This window comes from Lissotriton helveticus, chromosome 3_1, assembly GCF_964261635.1.
Source record: "Lissotriton helveticus chromosome 3_1, aLisHel1.1, whole genome shotgun sequence".
Taxonomy (NCBI): Eukaryota; Metazoa; Chordata; class Amphibia; order Caudata; family Salamandridae; genus Lissotriton; species Lissotriton helveticus.
This window is the reverse complement of record NC_136061.1, coordinates 51,205,901-51,233,412: the sequence shown is the minus strand read 5'-3', so window position 1 is coordinate 51,233,412 and position 27,512 is coordinate 51,205,901. Positions and strand designations below refer to the sequence as shown.

The 27,512-nt window shown below is 45.1% G+C and overlaps 1 protein-coding gene across 1 annotated transcript in view; it reads right to left on the bottom strand.

Moving 5' to 3' along the window:
• LOC144824399 (solute carrier family 22 member 7-like) overlaps nt 1-27,512 on the bottom strand; it is a 259,657-nt gene that overhangs the window by 175,636 nt on the left and 56,509 nt on the right. The window contains exons 3-4 of the mRNA XM_078683509.1: nt 20,672-20,775; nt 12,014-12,168 (exon numbers count right to left, since the gene is read on the bottom strand). Of these exons, the coding sequence (XP_078539635.1) occupies nt 12,014-12,168; nt 20,672-20,775 (259 nt within the window). The remainder of the gene's footprint in view (nt 1-12,013; nt 12,169-20,671; nt 20,776-27,512) is intronic.

Here is a 27,512-nt window from a genome sequence, read left to right as displayed (position 1 = left end):
ACTTACACTTTAGGCAAAGTAAAAGCAACTTCAGGTCAGAAGCTTCTACAAAATTCGATGATGATCCAAAGTGCTGTGGTTAGTCAGCTGCAAAAAATATACATTAGATGGTAAGAGATACAGTTTACTCCCAGATGTTAAGACCTTTTGTCATCACAAGTTTGGTAGGACCTGCAACAGCTTAATTACGCCTCCTTGAAACCTGGAATATGTATATGGTAGTGCAAGTCTCATGAGTTAAAACAGGGCACTCAGCTGATCATAGCCAACCTGCTGCAGTGGTTGTTGAATATGCACTGGACTAGGAGGTAAAGGTGGTATTAGACTCTGACATCCCAGGGGGTCAGTTACAACATCTCATTAGTTGGTATATGATGTAGCAGTTCATTCCTAGTAATCCATGTCATTTTTCTATAGCCCTATATTAGTGCCAGCTTTCTATCTCAGGTTTCCATGCATGCTATCACCTCAGGGGTACTGTCAGGAATCTCCCTAAATACATGACCTGTCCACAGGGACTGCTGAAACAAGAAAAGAGACGACATAGATTCCTTGGGCACATATCATAATGGAGAGTGTGGAGACTGGGACAGTACTTACTGGGGCACACTAGTATTGTGTGGCTAAACCTCCCAAAGGTCAGTGGACCTTTGATCTTTGAGGTCAATATAAGCAGAGTCAGATGGAAGTCATATTTCCCAGCAATTTTATGTTGTGAGGTTCCTGTTGTTGACAATCAACAGTCAGCATTTGGTGTCATTCATATTTATTTTGTTTTTCCATCCTCAGTTCTCTTCATGATAAGATCCATACCTGCACCTCCAGTTGAAGAGGGATGTATTGATTTCACCTACAATTGCACTTCCTCTGTGGTTTAGTTATTTCTTAATTTCTCCAGGGCTTGTCAATTGTTTCATACTGGAGATGCATTTACAGAGTTATATTACAATGCATCTACCTTAGCTTTGAGGTTCATATTATAAAAAATCTATATATCTGTCATATCACAGTCACAATCTTTGCTGCTTCCTCCATTCAGTTAGTCTTAATCAAAGGCTGATCATTTGTGCTTTGTATTTGAAGGTGGAAGCATGTTGAAGAATACTTTCCAGCAAAGCGATCTCATAGATTTGAATATTTCTGTGTCCAGTTCCAATTGATTCTTATAAGTTCATCGCTAGCATACCCTCGTGGGTTATAGTCAGCACCACTGGAATTATATGATGGTGCGGCTGAGGCGATTTTTGCATAATCTGCTGATTTTATAAAAAAACAAATTTTGTTTCTTGCTCAAACGGTTCAAAAGTTTCTAAAAAAGCAGTGGCACGTGTTGCAGAAGACTTTTTGCCTGGTCACCTTCCTGTTACTTATTGCTAGATTTGGGTATTAAACTTGTAATATGAGGTGTATCTAATGCCCAGACAGTGTTAACAAGTGTAGATAGTATAAAATAATGAAGTAAAACTATTTAATAAGGTTCTGCATTATGTCACATAATTTGCCTTTTCTTGCCGGTCAATTTATTCAACCGTGCTACAAAGTTTGGGCCTCTCCTGCCGCATAATTCCCTAGTGAGAATGCACTTTACAGTGAAAACAGAACACAAAAAAAACCCACACCCATATTGAAAAATAGAGTACATTCCCCTAAATTATTTGGCACCAAATCAACAAAATACAATCAGTAGAAGTCATAGATTTTTAGCGTTTTTAGTTGATCTAGCACCTAAAAGTGCCAACTGCGGACATCTAGATGTGCTAGACCGGGTTAAAATAAAAAAAGTGAGGGAGCGTGGGTCAGATACATGAAGTGGAATGCGCCCGGTCAACCCTTATCTTTGAACTTAGAAGAAATTTCAAGAAAAATGTTCTGAGAAAGCAAAGTTCAGTGTGCCAAGGGGGCAGGTGGTGTTCAAGAAAAGAGCATTGTCTTTGAGGAGCCTCTCGATGGAGTCACAGAGAAGATTTCTACGGACGTAGTCGCTTTTATGTAAGTCGAAAATCTCCAGCACGACAAGACAGTGACATAAGGTCAGAAATCCCATTAGCAAATGGGATTTGCTGCTGCAGAGAAGGGCATTACAAAAGCCCGTTGACTGGGTGTGAGAGTTTGATTGATTCAGATGCTCCGTCCATCACCACCCCCTTTTGTACCGCTTTTGGCCGCCATAAGTGTGGCAGGGTATGCTCAGACGTGAGTCCCTTGCTCACTTTGCCACTGGATTCAAGCAAGCCGGGCTGAAGACGGCTGGAATGCCAGAAACCTCGGAAGCTTGCTCCGGTCCAGGGACGACATGGCTTGGCAGTTCGGGCTGGACTGTTCCCATGAGGCACAGGGTCAGACTGATTTGCATATGGCCATGTCTTAACTGGGGTGGCAGAGTGGGCTAAAGAACGGTGATGGATTAAACCCAGATCATTTGACTGGGTGTGAGTGTTTGATTGATTCAGATGCTCCGTCCATCACGACCCCCTTCTTGATCCCCTCTGAGGCGGAAAGCCGGAGGTTTTTGCTAAAGCTGCATTATTTTTAAAACTGTCACAAATAACTTGCTTTTAACTTCACTAAAAAGCTTTTGCTCACCTGATAGTTGAAAGCGCTGCTGCTTCGCGCTCACTCAGACCCCCTCCTTCAGGAAACGACAACAGCGCCAGCGCGCCAAAGGCGGAGCCACGCCCACTGCGAGGCCACGCCCACCGACCACTACTTAAACGCTTGAAAAGCGCTACGACTCCATTCTTGATCCCCTCTGAGGCGGAAAGCCGGAGGTTTTTGCTAAAGCTGCATTATTTTTAAAACTGTCACAAATAACTTGCTTTTAACTTCACTAAAAAGCTTTTGCTCACCTGATAGTTGAAAGCGCTGCTGCTTCGCGCTCACTCAGACCCCCACCGTCAGGAAACGACAACAGCGCCAGCGCGCCAAAGGCGGAGCCACGCCCACTGCGAGGCCACGCCCATAACGACCATTATAAATGTGTCGACCTACCCAGCGCAGCGGACGAGCGCAGCGGGAGCGCCGTTTGCGCGCCGAAGGCGCGCCTAAGGCAAGCCCGTCTGCGCTCGTCCGCGCTCGACCGGGCCGAGGGCCAGAACCCCTGCCTAATTCCCTCCACTCATCCATAAGGTACTCCTGCAGAGATCTATTGAGCCTTAGACCTCCCCCTCCGTCCTGCGATTACATCCATGATCTCATGGGACCCTTCACCGGCTGCTCCTTATGCAAACCAACGCAGCTCACGCTACCCGCTAGACCCAGCAAACCTGTCACCCTTAACCTTGCCTCCCTGAACTGCCGCTCACTTCCCAAACACGCGACTCAGATTGCGGACACTATTGAGGACCATGGAATTGATATATTGTTCCTCACGGAAACATGGCTCGGCCCTCACTCACAATCTGACATGGTCCTGGCAACCCCTCAAGGCTACTGTATTCAATCCTTACACCGTCCTCTAGGTAGAGGAGGCGGGATAGCCATTATCCATCGAGAACACCTTCACTTCAAAACCTACGACGCACAGATCACCGACGCAGAAAGCTTGCAGTTCTCCGTCACACTCAACCCAACCACCTCCCTTACAGGACTCCTCATTTACCGTCCTCCCGGCACTCCGGGTCCCTTCACCAGTTCGCTTTTGGACCTAGTCACAACCCAAGCCCACTCTTTCTCAAACTACATGATAGTTGGAGATCTGAATATCCACCTTGAAGACCTGGCCAACTCGGTAGCCCTTGATCTGATTCAAGATCTAGCGGCTCTCGATATCCGTTTATTAAACTCCGGAGCCACCCACACCAAGGGCCACCTTCTAGACCCTGTACTTACCAACTCGCCCTCAATGTTAGCAAAGGAGGCCTTGCCCCTTCCCTGGACAGACCACTTTCTGGTCCCTTTCCAACTACCGGGAGCCTCCACGAAAAACCGGACACTCCCTTCCTTTAGTAAGGATAGGACCTGGCCCAAACTTTCCACGGACGAATGGGCTCAGACCCTGGAAAAAGACATCCCTGCTCAGACCGAAGACCCAAATACAGCTGATAGAAGATTCAGAGATTGGATTACTGTCTCCCTAGACCGTATACTCCCTCTTAGAAATAGGGAAAATAAAAACGACAAACGTGGCTCAGCACCATGGTACTCCACAGAGCTAAGAACTTTGCGCAAAAACTGCAAAAAGGCCGAACGTCTCTGGAGAAAGACCTGGCAACATGCCAACAAAGAAACCTATCAATCTGCGGTCAAAATTTATAAAGAGGCTATCAAATCAGCCAAAGCTTCCTACTATAACTTACGTATACAAGAAGCATCTAATTCAGCCCGAGAATCTTTCTTGATCGTCAAAGAGCTGACCAAGGTCCCCACCACCTCCTCCCCCCATACACCCAAAGTCGACAGAAGTAACGAGTTGGCCAACTTCTTCAACGAGAAGATTACCCGTATCCTGGCCTCCCTCCCTCCCCCCAGCCTTCCCAGTTTCACGGAAAGGAGTACTGCTCCTGAACCAACTGAAAGCATCTGTCGCCCTTCGCTCAAGACTTTTCGACCTGTCACCCCCGCAGAGGTCGAGCGAACCCTTGCAAAAATGAAAAGTGGATCTCCTCTGGACCCAGCCCCTATCAGGTTCCTCAAGACAGTAGCCGCAGTAATTGTTCCTACCATTACGGACCTTATCAACTGCTCGCTTTCCCATGGAACCGTCCCCGACAGCTGGAAGAGTGCTGTGGTCAAAGCACTCTTAAAAAAACCCCAGCTAGATCCATTGGACCTATCCAACTATAGGCCAATATCCCTACTCCCTGGCATTAGTAAAGTCACAGAGAAATTAGTAAACTCCCAATTATCTCAGTTCCTTGAAACGAACAAACTACTCAGACAATCACAAACCGGATTTCGCCCAGGCCACGGTACGGACACCGCACTGCTTGCGGTGATTGAAGAGGCAAGGGGCTTACTAGATTCAGGAGGATCAGTGGCAGTGATCCTCCTGGATCTAAGTGCAGCCTTCGATACGGTTAACCACCGTGTCCTTCTGAGCAGATTGGCAAATGCAGGACTTACCGGGACAGCCATCAAATGGATCGAATCCTATCTTACAGGACGCACCTTTCAGGTATGGGATGACAGCCACCACTCTTCCACCCTCCCACTGACTAGCGGCGTCCCACAGGGCTCTTCCCTAAGCCCCACGCTTTTTAACGTCTATATGGCCCCCCTCGAGGACGTGGTAACACCGTATAACATCAAAATGGTGAGTTACGCCGATGACACCCAACTAGTCGTCTCCCTGTCCCAGCTGACTGACCATCCTGAAAACCTGACTAACTGCCTTATAAACATTCACAACTGGATGAACGAATCATCTCTGAAACTAAATGGGACAAAGACAGAGGTAATGTTACTCGGTAAGCTATGGGCTACGATTCCTCCTACTATATGGCCTGATGTGTTCGGCGAAATTCCCCTCCCTAAATCTGAAATCAAGACTCTCGGGGTGTGGCTAGAGCCACAACTCATGATGAGGACCCAGGCAACCAAAACCGCGGGCACATGTTTTGGGCTCATGCGTACGACTCGTAAAATCCTGCCCCTACTCCCTCCTATGTCCAGAAAGCTCCTTATCCAGGGCCTAGTGCTGTCCCGTTTAGATTACAGCAATCTGGTCTATTTAGGAGCTCCTGAGGCTACCATCTCGAAACTCCAGCGGACACAAAACGCGGCAGCACGCTTGATCACCAACACCTCTTCCAGAACATCTGCCAAGCCAGCCCTCAAAACCCTGCATTGGCTCCCTGTTCGCCAAAGGGTTCACTTTAAAGCAATGTGTACCACACACAAGCTTTACAACGGTTCTGGCCCAGCGATCCTTAAGAAAATGATCACACCCTATACAGCAACCAGATCGCTACGATCTCAGAATGAGAATCTAGTCCTCATCCCCAGATTTAGAAAAGTCCGCACAGGAGGTCGTCAATTCTCCGTTCAGGCGGCCAAAGGATGGAACGCACTCCCTCGCGCCCTCAGACTGGAATCCAATTTCCTTGCGTTCCGAAAAAAACTTAAGACCCATTTGTTCCCCAAATAACACCCCTCGGTTACCTCCCCTCTCAATAGGTGTCAAGCTCATAGCGCGGGGATACCCTTGGGTCACCAGGCGCTGTAGAAATCGCTAAAATAAAAATAAATAAAATAAAATACCGCAGAGAAGAGCATAGCAGGATCGGCTACGAAGTTAGGCAGACCAGTGAAGCACCTTGGGTGGATCATCAGCAGGTTGGTCCCGATCTTCCTTCGGTTCACAGAGCAGGTATTATCTAACATTTTTGATTTTGGCAATCTTGGCACCTTTAGATCCATAACCAAGGGTCCAGCATTCGAGGGACACAAGTTGGGGTTAAAGGACTCACTCAGGCTGGGTTCAAGTGCGGGTTCAAGATGGTGGGAGCATTTTATGTCCCTGTGGCTCTGAACAGGAATACAGTAAACTAGCCCTAGGAATCACCCTGGAAGTCTTGGGTTCAGGTGAAGATGCAGTGTTGGAACACCGGGTTGGCCTCTGCAGGTACTAGGCTGGATACAGGCAGCAAACTGTCATTCCAGGTGTAGCAGAGCAGTCCTGTGGAGTACACACTAGGCCACAGCAGTAGACAGTCCTCTAAGGTTTCTATGAAGTACTTGAAATTTCCTGACTTCCCTGGCCTGACTTCAAGCAGGAGACAATGTGGAGGTGACAAGCCCTTTTTGTAAAGGCAGAGCACAGCCTATTCAGTACCAAGTGGGGCTGTTCCCAGCTTTGTCCGCCCCATCCTACCTGCAGATGGCCCATTCAGGAACACTTAAGCCCTGTATTGTGTGACTGGGAGGAATTCAGCCAGGTACACCCAGTCATGTGACCCATGGGAGACTGCAGGCACCAAATGACCAAGAGCAGAAACATGCCAACTTTGTAATTTAAAATCCAACTTTATCATTAAAAATAATTCTCAATTACAATTTCATAGATACCAAACATGATATGCTTATCTGTTCCCAATCAAAAGTTCCCTTTTATTAAACGTTATAAGGCAACCCAATTTTAACCTTTGGGACAAATAGGCCTCTAAGTAGTAAAAAACGATTTTGACGTTTTTTACTACCAGGATATGTAAAACATAAACTTACATGTCCAAAATTTTAATTACAATGCACCCTGCCCAGGAACTACCATAAAGATGACTTATTTGCTAGAAAATTAGGGTTTAAGGCTGGGAAAGGAGGTTATATTGGCTAGTTGAATTGACAGTATAAAACTGCATTCAGGTTGCAGTGACAGATCTAGGACAGGTATTATGGGGTTACTTGAGTGGGTAGCACAATAAGTGCTGCAGGCCCACTAGTAGCATTTATTTACATGTCCTGGGTATATGGTACACCATTCTACAAAGCACCATAAGTGAATTTAATATGCCAATCAGATGTAAACTAATATAACCATGTTTAGGGGAGTGAGCACAAACACTTTAGTACTGGTTAGCGGGGGCAAAGTGCACAGAGTCCTAAGGCAACATGAACAGCTTTCAGCAAAACAAGGAGGCAAACAAGGAAAATGTTTGGCGGAGACACCCTAAGACTGACAGGTCTAACAATAAGATAAGTTAGGATACGATAAAATAACATATCATAATGTTACTTAAGTACAACATACCTGAAAACAAGCGATAAGAGGTGGAACAGGAACAGTTTGTTTAATTAAACGTAGCAGCCAGGAGTATGGTTACATGCACAAGGTCTGAGGTCTCTCTCAATTTACATTCAGTTGGCATCCTTCTTAAATACAATTTTCATCAGGTTGTAAAGTTCTCCAATGAACCATATATGGTGAGGGATGTTGGTTGCTGCCTTAGACTCATCAATTAATTGGCAAATGTTTACTAAGGGTGGGCTTCACCCTTGCGTGGACACTAGGTGGGCAGTAGGTAACATGTCCAGATGTCCGGCATGGGGAACGTGTGATCACTGCGTGTGCTGTGTTCTGATTGGCTATATGTTCCTAACTCATGTGGCATCTGACTTTATGGTGTTTTCGGAGCACACATACCACCTCTGTCCATGTGTCCTTTAGTAGGGTAATTCTCCCTTGACCATTGTAATGTAGCTGTGCCTATCTGTGGGTTTGTTCTAGGGTTTCCTGTTCACACGGTTATCGGCTAGCTAGGTGCCACCTCAGTTGTCACCTATAAATCAGTAACCCCAGACCCGGGTCTCAGAGCTTGCCCGACTATGTATTTGTGAGCCGAGGTTGATGTGGAGTTCACAACGGGTGATTTAGTTGATAGGGACGTGATTTCATTTTCATAAATGAATGTATTGTTTTCCGTAGCATAACATAACTTTTAAAAAAAACTACTAGATAAAAAGATTGGACACAATACAACCAAAGGTGTTCGATGATTGCATTGCATTATCTTTGTTTCTTTATTGTGTTTCATTGCAGTCGGGATTATGCATTTTATCTTAAGCCTAATAAATGGAATCATGTTTTGTTGACTCAAGCACTTGGGATTTTGTTTCTGTTAATACTTAGGGCCTGATTTAGATCTCGGCGGATGGGTTACTCCATCACAACAGTGACAGATATCCCGTCCTGTGAAATATAAATGCTCTTGTATCCAAGGGCCTGATTTAGATCTCAGCGGATGGGTTATCCCGTCCTCTGAAATATAAATGCTATTGTATCCAGGGGCCTGATTTAGATCTCGGCGGACGGGTTACTCCATCACAACAGTGACAGATATCCCGTCCTCTGAAATATGAATGCTATTGTATCCTAGGGCCTGATTTAGATCTCGGCGGACGGGTTACTCCATCACAACGGTGACGGATATCCCGTCCTCTGAAATATAAATGCTATTGTATCCTAGGGCGTGATTAAGATCTCGGCGGACGGGTTACTCCGTCACAGTGGTCTCAGATATCCCGTCCGGTGAAATATAAATGCTCTTTTATCCAAGGGCCTGATTTAGATCTCGGGGGATGGGTTACTCCGTCACAGTGGTCTCGGATATCCCGTCCTCTGAAATATAAATGCTATTGTATCCATGGGCCTGATTTAGATCTCGGCGGACGGGTTACTCCATCACAACGGTGACGGATATCCCGTCCTCTGAAATATAAATGCTATTGTATCCTAGGGCCTGATTTAGATCTCGACGGACGGGTTACTCCATCACGAAGGTGACGAATATCCCGTCCTCTGAAATATAAATGCTATTGTATCCTAGGGCCTGATTTAGATCTCGGCGGACGGGTTACTCCATCACGAAGGTGACGGATATCCCGTCCTCTGAAATATAAATGCTATTGTATCCTAGGGCCTGATTTAGATCTCGGCGGACGGGTTACTCCATCACAAAGGTGACGGATAGCCCATCCTCTGAAATATAAATCCCTTAGGATAACATGGGATTTATATTTTGGAGCATGGGATCAGTGGCGTAGCAAGGTCAGGTGGTACCCGGTGTGGAACATTTCTTGTCACCCCTGGCTTAACGTACAAATACAAACAAATAGCATGCATCGTAACATTTACATTATTTACCAAACTCAATATCATAGAGAAGAGGATGTTCACAATGAATCAAAGAACTAAAAAATATAACAAAAATAAATTCAGCACGGCACTCACCAGCTTCAGTAATAATGCACAACTAACTCACCAGAATGACATGGGGTGACTGACCTGCACTGCTGCAGAAGGGATGATTGGTTGTGGGTTGAGGGATGATGAGTCACTTGTGGTGTACGTCTCGCTCAAGTACAAACTGCAGAGACAGACTTAGGTGGAAAGAAACACCCCCTCCCCTTCCTTATCAATACGCTCTCCACTACACAGCGTCGAGTTCAACCGCCTTTCATTGCGTTTGTTGACTGAACTAAAAAGTTTCAATACATATTTTGTTGACTTGTTGAAGTTGTCAGACAAGTTATTAAATTTGTTTTAAATAATATTATTTTTTCACCAAAAAGTGTTTTGAGCCCAAATTCTTTTTTTATATTTTAAAAACACATATTTTTGCCATTTTGTCACCCCTGTCAGTGATGACAGCTGGGACGGCCTGCACCCACCGCACCCCCCCCTTCCTACGCCACTGGATGGGATCTCCGTCACCATTGTGATGGAGTAACCCGTCCTCCAAGATATAAATCAGGCCGTTTTTCTCAGTTCTCATCCAAATGGTGTTTTTAGATTTAACACTTTAAAGATTTTTCTCATGCAGTTTACACATTTTAAGATGGCTGCCCTTAATTATCTCATGTATCTTTAATTTCATGGTTATTGAGTGGTAAGCATATTATAAACTTTATATGATAAGCTTTTGTGCACTTTACACAGCACGCAGCTTGGGGCACAGCTGTATTTGAGACCATTCCTGAAATGCAGTTTTCTCCTGGCATCGTGTTATGAGTTGTGACCTTTTTCCTTTTTTACCTTTTCACACTGATTTTCTGACCCTCGTGTTGGTTGGTTGCTTCCCGCTCAGTTTCTTCATAGTTGACTTTCCACTATGCCTTTCCATTGTGGTGGTTTCCAATTTATACCCTTGGGAATCCTTCTCTTGGTTACCTCCTTAGATTTGACCAACTCGGGGGCATATCAGCAAGGGCTGGAGTTAAAATTATCGCCGCTTTAGCGTCCGTTTTTGGACGAAAAGCGGCGATAATTTTAACGCCCTATTAGCAAGGACACACTAACCCGTGAATCCATGCTTCTTCGCCCTTTCCCTTAACGCCCAACTTTGCATCTCTAATGAGTTGCAAAGTGGACATTCCTCCCCAGGATAAAGGGAGAAATGTCTCTAAGCGACATTTCTCCTATTATCAAGCCTCACGCAAATAAGCATAGTGACAAGAAAAGTAGCGATAACCTCTGTTATCGCTACTTTCCTTACGCCTGCTTTGAAACTGACTTAGACAAAAGATGTCCCAAAGCACACCCTGAATATTCTTCATTATTGTACTTATTACTTTCTTTGTTCAACGTTTGGCGTTCAGCACCCAAACTGACTTAGCCATGATATCCTATGGAAGGTGGATATCATGGCTAAGTATGTGTGGCCCAATCAGCAAGCTGTTACCAAAAGTTGTGCGATTATTGCTGGATTTCCAGCGATAATCGCACAGTTGGCAGCTTGCGCTCTGAATCTTATCGCTTTGGAGATAAGCGTTGCTGATAGCACGCTATCTCCGTGATAAAATTCAGAGTGGGCCGGCGATAATTATCCTAACGCTAAGTGCGCTTAGCGATAATTATCGCCGGCCCTTGCTGATATGCCCATTGGTTTGTGGAGACATCATATGGCCCTCAGCTGGAATCCATATTGTCTCAAGACACAATACAGCCACCTACACTGTCAGGTAAAAGGTATCTCCATTCTCCCTACCACCTGTCTGTTTAAGGGTTCTGAACAGAAGGGCAATCAAAGTTTAGAGGGCGGTTAGAGCAGGGAACATGAGAGTGAGCCATCAGTGCAACCTTTCCAGAGGGAGCAGAGAGGAGCCAGACACAGGATGGTCAATGGGAGTTGTAATCATTATCAGGGAGCCACAGAAGGGGTTGGAAGGAGCTATGGGCACAAGGTACTATCATTTACACCAAGTACAGGCAGGACAAGGAGGGAGGAGAGGAAGGAAAGAAATACAGGCTGATCAGAAGTAAAGAGAGAGACGAAAATTGAGAGGAGACAAAGAGAACTGAGAAGATAAAAGGGAGTGTGAAGAGCTGAGGGAAGATAAGTATGTAAATGAGATGGTATGGGGAATGAGAAGAGGTAAGAACAGGTAGAAAAGCTGGAGAAAGTACCTGTTATTTCTCACATATCTCTTCATAAATTAACTCCTGCACTAAGCAAGGCTTGGCTTGCAAAAGTGTGCGATCAACAAATTTAAGACACATTTCTTGGGTGTTGCGGCCTTTATAGGTCCCAATTTGACACTGGTAAAAAACACTCTGCTCAAACGAAGCAACTTAACTCACCCAAAGACGTTGTGATCATAGGAAATCCAGACAGTACCACCCCAGCGAGACATTGAAAGACTGCAAACATGGGAAAATTGACAGATGCAGCAGCGGCCATCTCGAAAATCACTGCGAACACACTGCACGCAAGGACCATGGTTCGCCGGCCATACCTGTGGGGAAACACATGAAAAACATGGCTGCCTTAAGCTGCTTCCTCTCCACTGGTATTGATGGATATGCTGTTCCTAATTCACAGACTATGACTGAGGACCTAGCAAACAACCCAACTGAACACAAGTGATTCATATTATACAGTGTTAGTGTGAAGTCAGAATATAAACATTAATTCATTTTGTGCTTGAGAGAATTCGAGGTGTTCACCACAATCATTAATGGAAAACTATGTGAAAATCCATGCCCCCCCAAAAAAACACGCAGGTGCGAGGCATAGCCTTCAGCCCCCTGGTACTCTAAAGATCTTGATGGCAATAAACAATTCATCACCAGTCAGAAAAGAAATTGGAAAAGAGAGCTTATGTTACTGAAGTTCCTCTGTGCAACATGTGGTTCATCACATCAGCCAAAGCAAAGTACTATGAAGGAAACCAACAACAGAATTGGAACAGTTTTCAACACAATCAACCACTGTATCAGCACCTTGCCAGATCCACCCTTCCTCACTAAAGAGAAGTATACAATGCCATCAGCCTGCTTCAGAGTGCAGCAGCCCATCTGGCTCTTCAGTTACTCATGCAAGCCGCCATCTTGTCTCATCTGTATGAACCTACACTGGCTTCCTATTAAAAAAAGGGTCCAGTTTAATATCCTGATTCTTATGCACTAGGCTCTGCACCTGTCTGGACCGGCATATCTGTCCTCCAGGATTCATTCTACTCTCCCCTAAAAACCTTTCTTTCTTCCTTTGGCCATTTTACCAAAGATCCAAGGGTTAAACGAGCAAAATCAAGAGGAAGATCTTTCTCCCTCCTTGGCCTGCAAGCTTAGAAAAGCATGCCTGCTGAGTTACGCCAAATGGATAATGAACTGTCTTTCAGAAAGCAACTAAAAACTTGGTTTTACACTCTCTAATTTTGTTACTTTGCATTCTCTTACTTTCTACAATCGCGCCGGGACACTTCTTAGTAAGCGTGCACTTTAGAAATCCTGACATTAATCCATTTTTAGTGAAAACACCGACCCGCTTTCATTTTCCACGCCCACCTATTTCGGTAAAATCCCACAATTTAGATCCTTCAAAAGTCTATCTCTCCAAAATCCTACACACCAGCTGAACTCCCTCAAACCCACTACCTGTGAATATGAATATTACCTTTGCCCTTCATTAAAGCTCTCTAAGGGGAAGCTCTCTCAGCCCTGCTTGCCATTTTCAATGTCTCCTTCAGTCTAGGGGGCCCATTAGGATTAGGCCATGCGGGCGGTGGCGATCCGCCCGACATCCTTGTCCGCCCGCCACCCGTTTCCCCCCACCATATTACTATGGCGGGGGGACCACGGCGGGCGGAACACCATCCGCCGCTTTTCCGCCACGGTCGCCTTGCGGCCGGGGCGGAACAGGGTGTATATGGTGGCGGTGTCTATCAGACACCACCAGCCATATTAGCATGGGCTTTGGGAGATGCCTTTCCGTGGCGGCATTGGCAGGGGGTCTTCACTTTAGGGGCCCCCTGTGGGCCCCCATGGTGAAGGCGAGGTGGGATGTGCACATGGGGGGTACCTGTGGTACCCCCCTGCATTTGCATACACAATGCGGCAGGCACCACGCGGAGCCTGCCGCTTTGTGTATGCAAATGCATGCCATGCATTTATAGCATTGCGGCGGGTGCTGGTGTAAACACTGTTTCTTTTATGTTTTTCTCAGCGCCGGGACACTCCGAGGAGTAGCCGTTCTCTTTATAACTATTAGCTAACATAACATAACATAACAGTTGAGTGAAATTGGATTTGTGTGGAAGGTAGTGGAGGTGTTGGCCTACATCGGCACTTAAAAGGTTAAACTACAGTTTATTATTGTTAACAGTTTTATTACTTTTTACATAATGAAATATGCTTTCTGGGTGAAGATGCTGCAGTATGGGGGGCCTGGACAAAGGGATCTACGTTGAAATCTGCTGGGAAGAACTGGAGAGGGGTGAGTATGCACCCCAATCCTTCGTCTCCGCCAACCTTTAGGTGGCAGTCCGGCAGCTCGTGGGAAAGCCAACTTTTAATTTGGATGGAAGTTTTGTGCCTCTGTACCACCCTATGGTGACTGCTTTCTGCTGGCCACGCCCCCGGCGGTCGGTGGGGTGTTGGCAGAGCCAGTGGTTTGGCAGCAGTCTTCACAAAGCCTATGCACCCAACTCGTTATATGGCGGATGGCTCACCGCCGTTGGAACCCACTGCTGGGCGACGGTCCATTTACGGTCAAACTTGTAATAAGTCCCTTAAACTTTAAATATATATTTAAATGTTTTAAACATTATTTGTTTATATCTATAACATGTTTTCACAGATGTTAACAATGTACAACACTGCTTATTGTAGCTATTTTTTGTTACTATGTTATATACATTTCAGCAGTACAATTATTGTTTTACACATACAATTTAAACTATGGATTTGTTGATCTCTATGGATGTTTAGTTTAGTTTATATTTCATTAAAGATGCCATTTCTTTTCATGCGTATAAATGAATGTAAGTCTTTTTCTCTAGTTTCAAGCTGTTATGGTCAAAGAGGGGTCAGTATGTCATCTCTTCATGTAAGACTTTTTTGAGTTTACTTTTACTTATAAAATGAGTGGTAGTATTTAATGTTAAGTGCATTCTAGTGTAGTTCGTAGTGTTTTGGATGTAGATAGCATTATTTTGTGCACTGTCTACTACATAGTTGTTGATTTGGTGTAATGATGTGTTTGGATTGCATGTCAATTTTAGTGTAATAGAAGTGCTGCTATGTTGCAGGCTTCTGTGCTATGCTTATTTAGTGTTGGTTTGGTTTTAGTTAGTGTTTTAATAGGTTTCAATGGTTTTTAGGATTTTTGCCCGAAGTTTCCATTTTAAAATCCACTTATTGTATTGTAATGTATGGGAAACTGTCATTATCTCTATGCTATGTAATCTTTCATTTAAATAATGTGCGGTTCCATTGGATGTGTTGTGTTTCTCTGCTTTTAGTTTTACTGAAGAGAAGATACTTGAAGGGCATTTGTTTTTGGTGTTTTTGTATTGGTTTTGATTGCAGACATATTTTATTATATCTTCTTTTTCAAGCAATGCTTTTGGTTTATTTTTTGATTTACATATTTTTGCAAATTTCACAATTTCATGAAGGTCGATTTTTTTCATGCAGTTATTTTTATGATTTGATATTCGATTCATTCATGCATTTTTGGAGTGAATAACATTAGTGAATTTATGTTGGAGTGAAGCCATTCTCAAGACACCCTACTGCTGCTGAATTATACGTATTATTGAAAAAGAAATTAATTTGTGGGTGGGAGTGTTTTATATGTATAGTTTATTGATTTTATACTTACATGTAGTGTGTTTGGAATATTATGTTTTTAATGTATTATGTGCATGTTTTCTGTGGGTGCTACGCGATAGCGGCTCAATGCGTGAATATCGCTGGAAATCCAGCGATATTCAGGCATTATCGCCAATAGGGTCTTAACCTGAATATCCACCTCCCATTGGATATACAGGTTAAGAAGTGGTCTGAGAAGGCGTTAGGTTTTGGCGATATTCGCGCTTAGCGCAATTTTTTTTATCGCATCGCCTACCTTGCTAATAGGCGATAACTGTGTTAGCGACTGCTTTAAGTCGCTAACAGGTTGGGTACGCCCACTTTGCATGTCATTAGCGATAAATCTCGCTGACATGCAAAACGGGCCCCAAACCGGTCGCTATCGCATAAAAGCTGTCGCTAACTGTTGTTAGCGACAGCTTGCTAATAGGGCAATAAAATTATCGCCGCTTTCACGGGAAAAAGTCCCGCTAAAGTGGCGATAGTGCCCTTGATAATACGCCCCTTTGAGTCTGACAAGGATTTGCTCTTGGCGTACTGGTGCAAGCTCAGGGTGATCAGAAAAAGCCATGCTATTCCTGCACATTCCCCCAGGTAGCAGTGGGTATTCCTCAATGCCTCTGCTCTGTAGACATTGCTGGCCTCCTGATGAAGGACTCTGAAAGCATTCTATTGGTTGAAACTTTGATAGCTTGAGTTTGGCTCTGCCTCATTCTGTTCTTGCTCTCAACACAAAGACCCAACACTTCTCCAATGCCAGATTGTCCAGATACAAGGTGCTTTTATTCTCTGCTCATCCCATCACCCTAATCCACTGACCCACTGTACACCCGGTTTCTCTAGTGCCTGCCCGCCAAGGAGGGGGAACCCCACGATTGCCTCATAGTAACCGAATATTTGACAAAGTCCACAATTGATCTTTCAGATACTGACCTATACTAAATTGTAAATTAATCTACATTGTATTCCTATTTTGGAAATAATTCTTATTATTCTAATTGTATTCCTTTTTAAACAACTATGCCTATGCTTAAGCATCATTTAACACGTATGCAGAAATAAAGACATGTTACGCTTGGTACACAAAATTCTCAAAATAATGCTACTTCGCTGTAAAGTTTTACCGCAAACTGTCCCTTCACAATTGAAATTCAACACAAACACATAGGAACAACATAACAGTGCTTTTGTTTCCTATTGCTATTTTCTTAGTGCAAAATGTTTCCTCTCCTAAAAACTGAAAGAGGTCACAATAAACTACAGAACTAAATGACAAATTTGCACTGTAAATACGAGGGAACATGAAATTGTTTTTCATTTTTGCTTAAAGACCTACCAAATCGTGTGCATTATTGCACACTAAAATGCATTTTAAATGTACAGCAATTATGTACTTCAGCGTTGTACACTGCACATTTAGCCTGGCTGCTTGCATAGGCATGGCCTTGTTTTGAAGTTGGCTGAAGACGGCTGTAATGCCAGAAACCGGTCCTCGGAAGCTGGTTTCCGGTCCAGGGAAGTCATGGCTTGGCAGTTCGGGCTGGACTGTTCCCATGAGGCACAGGGTTCGACTGATTTGCATATGGCCATGTCTGAACTGGGGTGGCAGAGTGGGCTAAAGAACGGTGATGGATTAAACCCAGATCTGTTGACTGGGTGTGAGTGCTTGATTGATTCAGATGCTCCGTCCATCACCACCCCCTTTTGTACCGCTTTTGGCAGCCATAAGTGTGGCAGGGTATGCTCAGACGTGAGTCCCTTGCTCACTTTGCCACTGGATTCAAGCAAGCCGGGCTGAAGACGGCTGAAATGCCAGAAACCGGTCCTAGGAAGCTTGTTTCCGGTCCAGGGAAGGCATGGCTTGGCAGTTCGGGCTGGACTGTTCCCATGAGGCACAGGGTGAAGACTGATTTGCATATGGCCATGTCTGAACTGGGGTGGCAGAGTGGGCTATAGAACGGTGATGGATTAAGCCCAGATCTGTTGACTGGGTGTGAGTGTTTGATTGGTTCAGATGCTCCGTCCATCACCACCCCCTTTTGTACCGCCTTGTTTTGAAGTTGGCATAGTAAAGTGAGAAACTGTAACGTTAGTGGTCAACTTTTAACATTACCCGCCTCTATCATAGTTATATATTTGAAAAAAAATTCTATTCTATGTGTGCTGCTTGATAGAAAATGTATAAAACAAACGTAAAAATGTAGTGACTTCAGTTCTCGGGCTTCAATGGCTTTGGCTCATAGCTGTGGTCCATTGAAATTGCAAATTAACACAAAGGCCCTCAATGCGATGCCGGTCAGACGAGCAATATAGATTTGGCATGAGGACCGCCTGATATGTAGGCAGCGGTCCCAACCTCCAAATTATGATCGGACTGCCGTGTAGGCAGTTGAAAACATGACTTTATGCAAAAGGGCTGCAGCTCAAGTCGCAAAGCATAAATACATGCTTGGAAACTTCCCTGCACGGTGCCTAGCACACAGGGCATAAATATTTGGGGGGCAGCATGGGTGCTCCCGGGAGGGAGTGGAGGCCAGGAGGACGGGGGATCTAGTAGGGGCCCCCAAAGTTCCTTTCTGACAGCGTTTCTGTGGCAGCCAGACTACCATAGAAAGGCCGTCGGTGCCTGAACAGGCACTGACCCATTGTAGGGTACTACGTTCCGACCGGCCATTGGGCAGGCTCCTTGAGCACGTTGAAAGCGTCGGTCGGTCCCTTCACCTGCTGCCTCTGACCGCCGTACATCATAATGAAGGAGCCGGACCGTGGAACCACATGTCTGATGGACTGCCACTGACAGGCCGTCGGTGGCCATCCGCCCGACATCATAATGGGGCCCTTAAAGTATTTTTAGTGCTTGCCATGTTTTTGCATTTAACATGTATTAGCCTTCAGTGGACTTTCCTTCTGCACATGTAGTGTATTTTGTAAAGCGCACAGCTGCCCCAACGGGGTGTCCCGGCGCTGTATAACACTGTGGAACCCTTCCTGGCTTTCCATGTGAGATGTCTCTCCTGGGCACCCCCAAGGTGAAGCCAGGCATCCCAGTGTTGTAGGGGCCGTTGTGGAGATTAAGCAAGCTATTGCCCAGAGTTGCAGCGTGGGACCCATGATTAGAGTAGGCGCTGAGGCGAGAATTATCGAGTCCGCGAACATTGAGCCCAAGACCCTTCCGCGTCGGGACTTGAACTCTGGTCCCAGGCCTGATCTCTGCTTCAGAGTCTGCCGCTCTAACCAGTGAGCCACACTTCTCCATGGCCGACATGCCTTGAGTACCTTACTTGCAAATCCGCAGCTCAAGTCTAAGACTGAGGCAGAAGGGATGATAAGGAGAAGCAACCAGAAACCCATAAAAGCAGAAAAAAACGTACATTGGTCACCCAAAAGAAATTGCTCTACCTTAAGTTGCATGTGAACTAGCAACTTGACGCTCCAGAGTTTACCATGTTGATAGAATGAGTGGAAATAACTTCTGATAACTCACCTTGGGAGGAAGTCACACATAACTTGGACAGTACCAAATGAACGAAATCTTAACTCTAAGCGGGCGTAAAAAATGAATGGGATATCGAATGCACAATGCGCCACAACACTGCCATGCCCCTCGGCGAATAACACCCCACCCTCACACCATTATCTGATTTAGGATATGTTTGTTACTATCCAGATATAATTTCCATGGTGGTAAAATCAGCGATTTCCTCCATCTTCCCCCTGACCCAAAGAATTTGCTTTCAAACTGTCCATAGGTCTCCACCTCACTCTATGCCATCCTTCTTCCACCGTCGCCTCCTGGCTTTGCAATTAAATAATCACACTGGCCTAGCAGCATCTCTCAGCCAATCCAGAGAGTGCTCCCCTGCTGTTACACAGCATGAAAGCAGTGCCAGGATTGGCTTGAGCAGGGCAACTCACCGCTCATTAGGATACCAGGGGTTGCGTATTTGATCAACCCCTAGTCCCTAATGTGAATGTTGAGCTGGCTGGAGAAAGGCAGCCATCGAACCTGACATGGGCACTTTGGGCCTAAGTGCCATGTGCTCACGTGCTCCTGTAGTGGTGTGAGTTGTCTATCAAAATTCTGAGTCCACCCGCTTCACAGCCGGGTGACACCCGCGGCTGAAGGCGGACTGCTGCGGGCCAATGAAAATTAAATGCATGCAGTCACCTGATCCAGAACCCACACTACTCAGCTTCTGTCCTCGCTACACTGGCCCCCGGTGCGGATAATAATTCCTTTTATAGCCCGGGTCTTGGTCTTTAAAGCTTTCCACAAGATTGGAGCCCCCTGCCTTAGGGATTGAGTCCAACCTTATATTCCACAGCGTACGTTGAGATCTTCTTTCCAGCATCTGATCTCAACCCCAAGGGTTCAGCTCTCCCGGTTAAGGGGTAGATCTTTTCATGAAGTGGCCTCGTGGCTGTGGAATAGCCTACCCTTCTCCATTAGACAGAGACCGGGCCTCCTTACTTTCAGGAAGAGTCTGAAAACACGGCTCTTTCAGTTGTGAGCTTCATAGCAATGGAATACTCTGTTCGACGTTATGTGGTCTATGTTTGTCTCAGCGCCAGAACACTCCGAGGAGTAGCCATTCTCTTTATAAATATTAGCTAACATAACATAACATAACATTTGAGTGAACCTGCAACATCAATACCATGCTGAAAGGTTAATGGTGAGTTAGAGCAACAACTGGCCACTTGTTGAACACCTTTCCTTAACCCCTTCCGTGCGGGGGTAATTCGCCCGCTGTGCTGGGGACGGGGGGTGCGCGCAGAGCCCCGGTGCTCATGACGAGCTGAGCTCGTCAAGAGGCACGGCGCTCGTGTGCTCATGACGAGCTCAGCTCGTCGTGACCACACCCGTTTCCGTGGAACGCTCAGCACAGCAGGGGAATTATCCCCACGCGTGAGCGTTCCACGGCTCATGACGAGCTGAGCTCATGAGCACTGGAGCGCCGTGCCTCATGACGAGCTCAGCTCATCATGAGCATGGAAGAGGTTAAGTGATCCTCAGTCACACTCCAACAGGCAGAAAGCTGTTTTCTGCATACCTGAAATACACCTAAAAAAGACAGGAAAACCCCAGCTGTACACAAGTCTATTCAAACACATTATGGAACTAATGGACATACGATACTGTACCTGTCACAAAGGTAACCAATCAAAACAGCTCCCACGGTGACCCCGATGAAGAAAAAGGTGGCCGAGGCCCTATTGAGCCATTTATACTCACACACGAGGTCCCACTGAAAGAGAAAGGAGACAGTGTCAGAGATGGATTTCTCTTCTCCAGTTGATTCCCTCTGAGACTGTTTCAGATACATTAGAGAGCTATAGTATCCTCTCCATGTCTTCATGTAGCAGAGCAGGTGTAGTGTATCGCCCCATAACTGGATGTTGTTTTTGAACAGACAGTCCAGAGTCTCAGACACTAAGGCAGAAGAGCCCTTGTACCACATTTAGGGGCCGATTTGGATGGCGGACGGATTGCCACCGCCGGGCTGGCGGTAGCCACCGCCGGCACGGCGGGGGCAATCCGTCTGCCATCCTTCCTGAAATGACCCCCCACCACATTAGGATGGCTGGGGATCCACGGCAAGACCGTCCGCCGCTTTTCCGCCGCCGTCGCCTTGTGACCGTGGCGGAAAAGGTCTAATATGGTGGCGGTGTCTATCAGACACCGCCACCCATATTAGGATGGGCTTTGGGGAATGCCTTTCCGTGGCGGCAATGCCGCCACGGAAAGGCATACGGTCTTTGCTCTGGGGGCCCGTTGTGGGCCCCCAGGGTGAAGGGGGGAGTGGGGGGTGCACACGTTTCAAAGTACAACATGGCAGGCACCGTGCGGTGCCAGTCATGTTGTGCTTTGAACCGGAAAACATGCATTTTTAGCATTGCGGCGGGCGGTGCTCAGCACCGCCCGCCCGCAATATAAAAAATGCGGGATGCACCCGCCACTGTGGCGGGTGCATCCTAATTCGGCGCACGGGACCTCCGCTATTATGGTGGACGGTCCCTTGCCACGACAGGATGGCGGACAGACAAAGTCTGTCCGCCATCCTAATCGGCCCCTTAATCTGTAAAGGTGTTCACTTTGAGGATATATTTGATTTACAAACACTCCTGTGATATCTGTCAGGTATCTTTTGCTAATTTTTAGAGTATAATATTCATCCAATTCACAAACTAAACAGGCAAGTGTCCATTGGCATTGGATGCTTGGGGTTCCCAATCTTCACATCAGACACATATATTCAGATCTCATAGAGAGGAAAATTCCTCTTAGGATTGTTTTTGTTCAGTAAGGTGCCCCTTCCTGCACAAAAAAATCAATCCTGCATGCAACAGAGCTGGTGCTAGGCTACCGCAATGGTGCCAGCACAGGCAGAAGGGCAGGAATGCACAATATTACTTAAATACGGTGCATTCCTGCCCTTCCACTTTGGCGTAGGGCAACGCAGTGAGGTGCCATGCTGTGCTGCCCTATGCCAAAATCCCATATATAAGCCCCTACGATGCTATACTCTCTAGCTCCCTCCCTTCACTGCCGCACTTGAGGCTGCCTAGCGCCAACGCAGGTGCCCTTGCATCATGGTGCAATGGTACCCGCATTTCAAGCAGGGTTGTTTTTTGTGTTGGAAGGAATGCCACTTATACTATATACTATATGTGAGATGCTATCCCTCTACCGCACCCTGGAGTAGTCCTTTTCTGCCTGCTATCACTAGCTGTGATGAGTGAAGTGTACAAAAAAGTAACTTTACTTTTGAATTAGGATGAAACGAATCTTATGCCTCCCAACCTCATTAGTCTTACAGGGACATATGCATCAAACGTTTTTTTTGTCGCATACGCCGCAATTTGCAAAAAAGCAGCGTTTGCGACAAATAGATCGGAAAATGAAATCTCATCACAAAATTAAGGAATCGCAAAATTTGCGACTCCTTAATTTTGCATCAGCATTTAAGGAATCGCAAATTGCGATTCCTTAAATGGTCTGTATGAAGCACCCAAGTTGTGTGATTCCTAATTAAGAAATCGCAAATTACCACCAACTTGAGGTTGGTGGTAATTTGCAATTTCTTTCACAAATTCACTTTTTGCCATTTGTGATGATGCCATGTGGCACACACATGTAAATTTCAGGGGTGCATCAAGGTGTCCTTATGACACCCTTGCACCCTTGAAATTATTCTCAATTTGCGATTCGCAAATTGAGAATCGCAAATTGAGAATAACTTCCCATACATTCCTATGGACCTCCTGGCCCATAGAAATGAATGGGAAATTATTCCTTAATTATGAATTTGCAATTTGCTATTCGCAATAAGGAATATTAAGAAATCGTAAAAAAATTGCGATTTTTTAGATACATACCATTTTGCAATTCTCAAATAGCGATTCTCAAAAAATCCCTATTTGAGAATCGCAAAGAGGTATTTTGATACATCTGCCCCATAGTGACTTATCTGTAAACTTTATGAGGCCGATTCCCAAAGGTAAACTTACACCTTTCTGTAAGTTTACTATTTTTATATTTGCAATTTTGCGACTGCTCCACATATAAGAACAACTTGCAATACGTGAGTTCTCGATGTGCGATGTACAAAAGCCTCTCTTGGACTTTATTTAAAAGAGTAGAATGATGTCCCATAAATAATAACAACCTAGGCCACATTGTGGGGGCAAGTGACAACTGACTTGCCTCTTTGATTACTAATGTTGTTGCTGTAAGCAATACAATCAGGAATATAGGAATGTTTCTAAGTTCAGGTTTGAAAACTATAACATCTAATAAATGCAACTCAATGTAGTGGTGATCTACATCACAATTAACTGGAAATGATGCATAAACTTAGGGGCAAGGACTCAAGTACTAGGATGTTCAGTGATCCTTATGTCATCCTGAAATTCACATCAGTCAAGTGAGGAACAATAACACACAGTATTACATCACTTAGTGGCGATGGAGGGGTTATTTAAGCAGCCACCTGGTCATATATGATTGTGGGCCTGAAGCTTTTTATCCAAAAATACAAATTCACTGTGTAATTGTGTGTATGTCCCAGGTGCGCAATGCCCATTGGGCTCAAAGGGCTTCAGCCCTCCCCCCGTCGTGTGTGGCAGCCCGGGATGAGACAGCATCCCAGGCACACACACAGCCGCACCCGAGCACTTCACAGGTCTTTAACCCCTTCACTGCGGCGGCTATTCCGCCGCAGTGCTAAGGGGGTGGGGCGGAAGAGCGGCGGGCGCATGCTGGTGACGGAACCGCTCCGTCACCAGCGTCGGTTGCGCTATGCTTATGACGGAGCGGTTCCGTCATGGCCCGCCCCGCTCAATAGAACACTCAGTGCGGGCGCGGAATCCGCGCCGCGCAGGCGTGCCGAGCGGGCCATGACGGAACCGCTCCATCATCAGCACAGCGCGACCGCGGCTGATTACGGAGCGGTTCCGTCATCAGCAGGGGAGGGGTTAAAAGACCATTTGCTTGTTAATGAGGCTTTGTTGCTTTTTCACCCCTTCTTAGAGCCCCTGCAGCTCCACTCTGCCTATTGCTTGAAGAATTAGCCCCCCCCCCGAATGTTTTTCTTAGCCCCCCGAAATGTGGCTCTAGTTAAGCCTCTGGTACACACATTATGTATGCTGAAGAGGACCCTTTCTACCAAAATATAAATCGTCCCTCAAAGTCTTTACTACCGACAACCACAACCACTGCATTTGGTTTCACTTTTGGAACTTTGTGTTTCTCCAGGCTAAGCACTCTACACAAAAAATGCATGAAACGTGGCTCCTAAATCATGTAACCCTAATTTTTCATGTATCTTTTCTTGTACATCAATTTACACAATTGCACCTTAAACACTTCACAAAGACAAGGCTGCAGTCTTTCCAAATGTAGCACCATTTCAAAGACAAACATATTCACCCCATGCAAAATTGCAATAACAAGATAATCTTTCTGTAGGTTACAACAAATCCTTTATCTCCCCCATAATGGTAACCATGCTGTGGATCTAGGGCCAGATGTAGGAGCCATTTACCGACCGGTAAATGGGTTTTTGGGATGTAGGGGCACATTTTTACAGAATCGGTAAATTTACCGATTCTGTAAATTTACCGATTCTGTAAAATACCGAATCGGTATTTTTACCGATTCGGTAAATCTCAGATGTAGGTGGGACTCTTCTGAGTCCCAAAGGCCCTACAAATTCGGTATCTTACCACCCAATCCAATTGGGTGTTAAAATACCGAATTCAGGTGTGCATGCACATGTGTGCATGCACACCTATGCCATGTGACAGACAGACATGGCCTTAGGGCATGTCTGTGTGCCACATGGCGCACATGTCAATTTTTGGGGTGCCAGAGGGTGTCAAAGTGACACCCCCTGCACCCTTGCAGAATTCGGTATTTACCGATTCGGTAATTACCGAATCGGTATTTCCCATTGATTCCTATGGGCTTCACAGCCCATAGGAATCAATAGGAAATACCGATTCGGTATTTACCGAATCGGTAAATACCGAATTTTACCGAATCGGTAATTCCACATCTGGAATTACCTACACCCCCCCCCCCTCTATTTTACCACCTCTTAAATACCGAACCGGTAAAATTCGGTATTTAAGAAGTGGTAAAATATAATTACCTACATCTAGCCCCTAATGTCCTCATAGCTCCTGCAGCATTTGTTCGTCAGCACATCCTCTGCCTTACCCCTCTCCCACTGTCAACTTCCATCCTGTTCCTGATACCTCTACCCCAGTAGCCCCTGAATCACTTAAGCCAAGCCTTGGGTATTCCATCAACATATGATGTTGAATTTTATTTATTTTGAAATTTGTAAAGCGCACAAATGCCCTGGGGCGTCTCGGCACCCTTAGTTGCCCCTGAAGGAGAACTAGAATTGCAGGTAAGCAATAATTCCATCTCAAAAAGACATCCAAAGCTTGTGGGTGTCTGGGATTAGTCGGCGCTCATATAGTAGTGAACACTATTATCCTTTTCAAGATAGATCATCTGGTGCATCCAAAATTTGGGAAGAGAACACCCTACTTCCCTAAACTCAATAAAGATTGAGAATCCACAAAACAGTGGAGATTACTTGGAGTTGCTTGTTTTTCTAGCCTCGTGTTTATGTATATACGTTATGTGACTTGAGATTTGATGATAAGAGATGATTCTAAAATATTAGTACAATGCACATTTTGAATAGTTCCTTTGCACTTGGTTGCAATGTTGTGGGCTTGGATATAAGGGAATGGCGTGTGTATTACAAATACAATATTCTGTATTATTTCCAGCCCTGATGAAGCCGCAGGTTAACCCAAACACGGCGAAACGCGTTGGCGAAGGGGTTGGAATGTAATGAAAATAAAGACAAGAACTGCAAAAGCCCCACTATTTATTTTTGAGAGAATTCGCTTTGTGTATCTTGTGATTTGTACATAACTTAGACTTTATTTGTGGTTGTGTACTCCAAAAATCGATTGTTAAAAAGACACAATACATAATCTCTCTCACTCAACTATGATCTGAGCAACTCTCATGCACTCTCACTAACAACCACATGTGGCTTGAATGGTCTCCTTGAGAACGCAAGATCTAATCCCAATACCCAACAAGTCATAATTACTGCTTTAACAATTAACTTTAGGTTCCAGATCAGTAAGCTGCCCAGGGAAAACAGAATCAAAAAGCTTCAATGGGCGAGTAATCACTATATAAAAGAAATACAATACCATACATTATTTTGCACATAGTATTTCATGCTGCAAGTCTTGTACAATGGCAGAACTGAGACACAAAGCACTGATACTGATATTCACCCACAGCCCAGCCAACATAACCCATAGTTCACTTCCTCTATCTTGACTAAGGGCCATATGTATCAAGGTACCCATTTGCGATTCTGAAATAGCGATTTTTTAGAAATCGCTTTTTCCGAATCGCAAATTGGGATGTATGTACAAAGTTGCAATTTTTTTGCGAATTCTTATTCTTCCTTAATTGCGATTAGCAGATTGCGAATCGCAATTAAGGAATACTTTTCCATTCATTTCTATGGGCCAGGAGGCCCATAGGATGAATGGGAAGTTATTCTCAATTTGCGATTCGTAATTTGAGAATCGCAAATTGAGAATAATTGTAAGGGTGCAGGGGTGTCCAAAGGACAGCATGTTGCACCCCTGAAATAAGCATGGGTGCACATGTGGCGCACATACATGCCCTAAGGGCATGTATGCGCATCACATGGCACTTTGAAAAATGCAAAAATGTGCATTTTTCAAGCAATTCGCAAATTACCACCAACTTGAAGTTGGTGGTAATTTACGATTCCTTAATGTCAATTTGCATTTTTTTTCTCCTTCATACATTGCCTTTAAGGAATCGCAAATTTTGCGATTCCTTAAATGCAATTGCAAAATAAGGAATCAGAAATGTTTGCGATTCCTTGTTTTGCACCAGGTTTGACTTAATACATACCATTTTGCAAATTCGCATTCGCAAACGCCAAATTTCTGCATTTGCGAATGCGAATTTGCTTGATACTAAGTCATTTTCATAGCCATTCAACTTCACTTTTGGCATTGTAAGGGCCAACTTTGAGTGGATTTCAATCCTTCACCAAGTAAGATTCCATATAAGCTTCATGCCCTACCTCCACCATTACAAGCACAGTATGTGCCTGCTGTTGTCAATCAACATCAGAAGCAGACAAAACCTTAGAGGATCATCCTTGATTGAACCGCACAGCCCTTAGACCATGCTGGGCCAAGGATAGCTGAAACCATTTCACAGGTGAACACATCCAGAACTGGTAAAAACACCAAGGGCCTCATTTATGAGGCCGTGCGTCAGTTTTGAGCTTCCGATACGTCACTTTTTGTTACGCATCGGCGGCGTAAAACATGCCTCCTGTTGCGCACTCTTTACAAAGGGACGCATCTAAGCAGATGTGTCACTTTGTAAACCCCT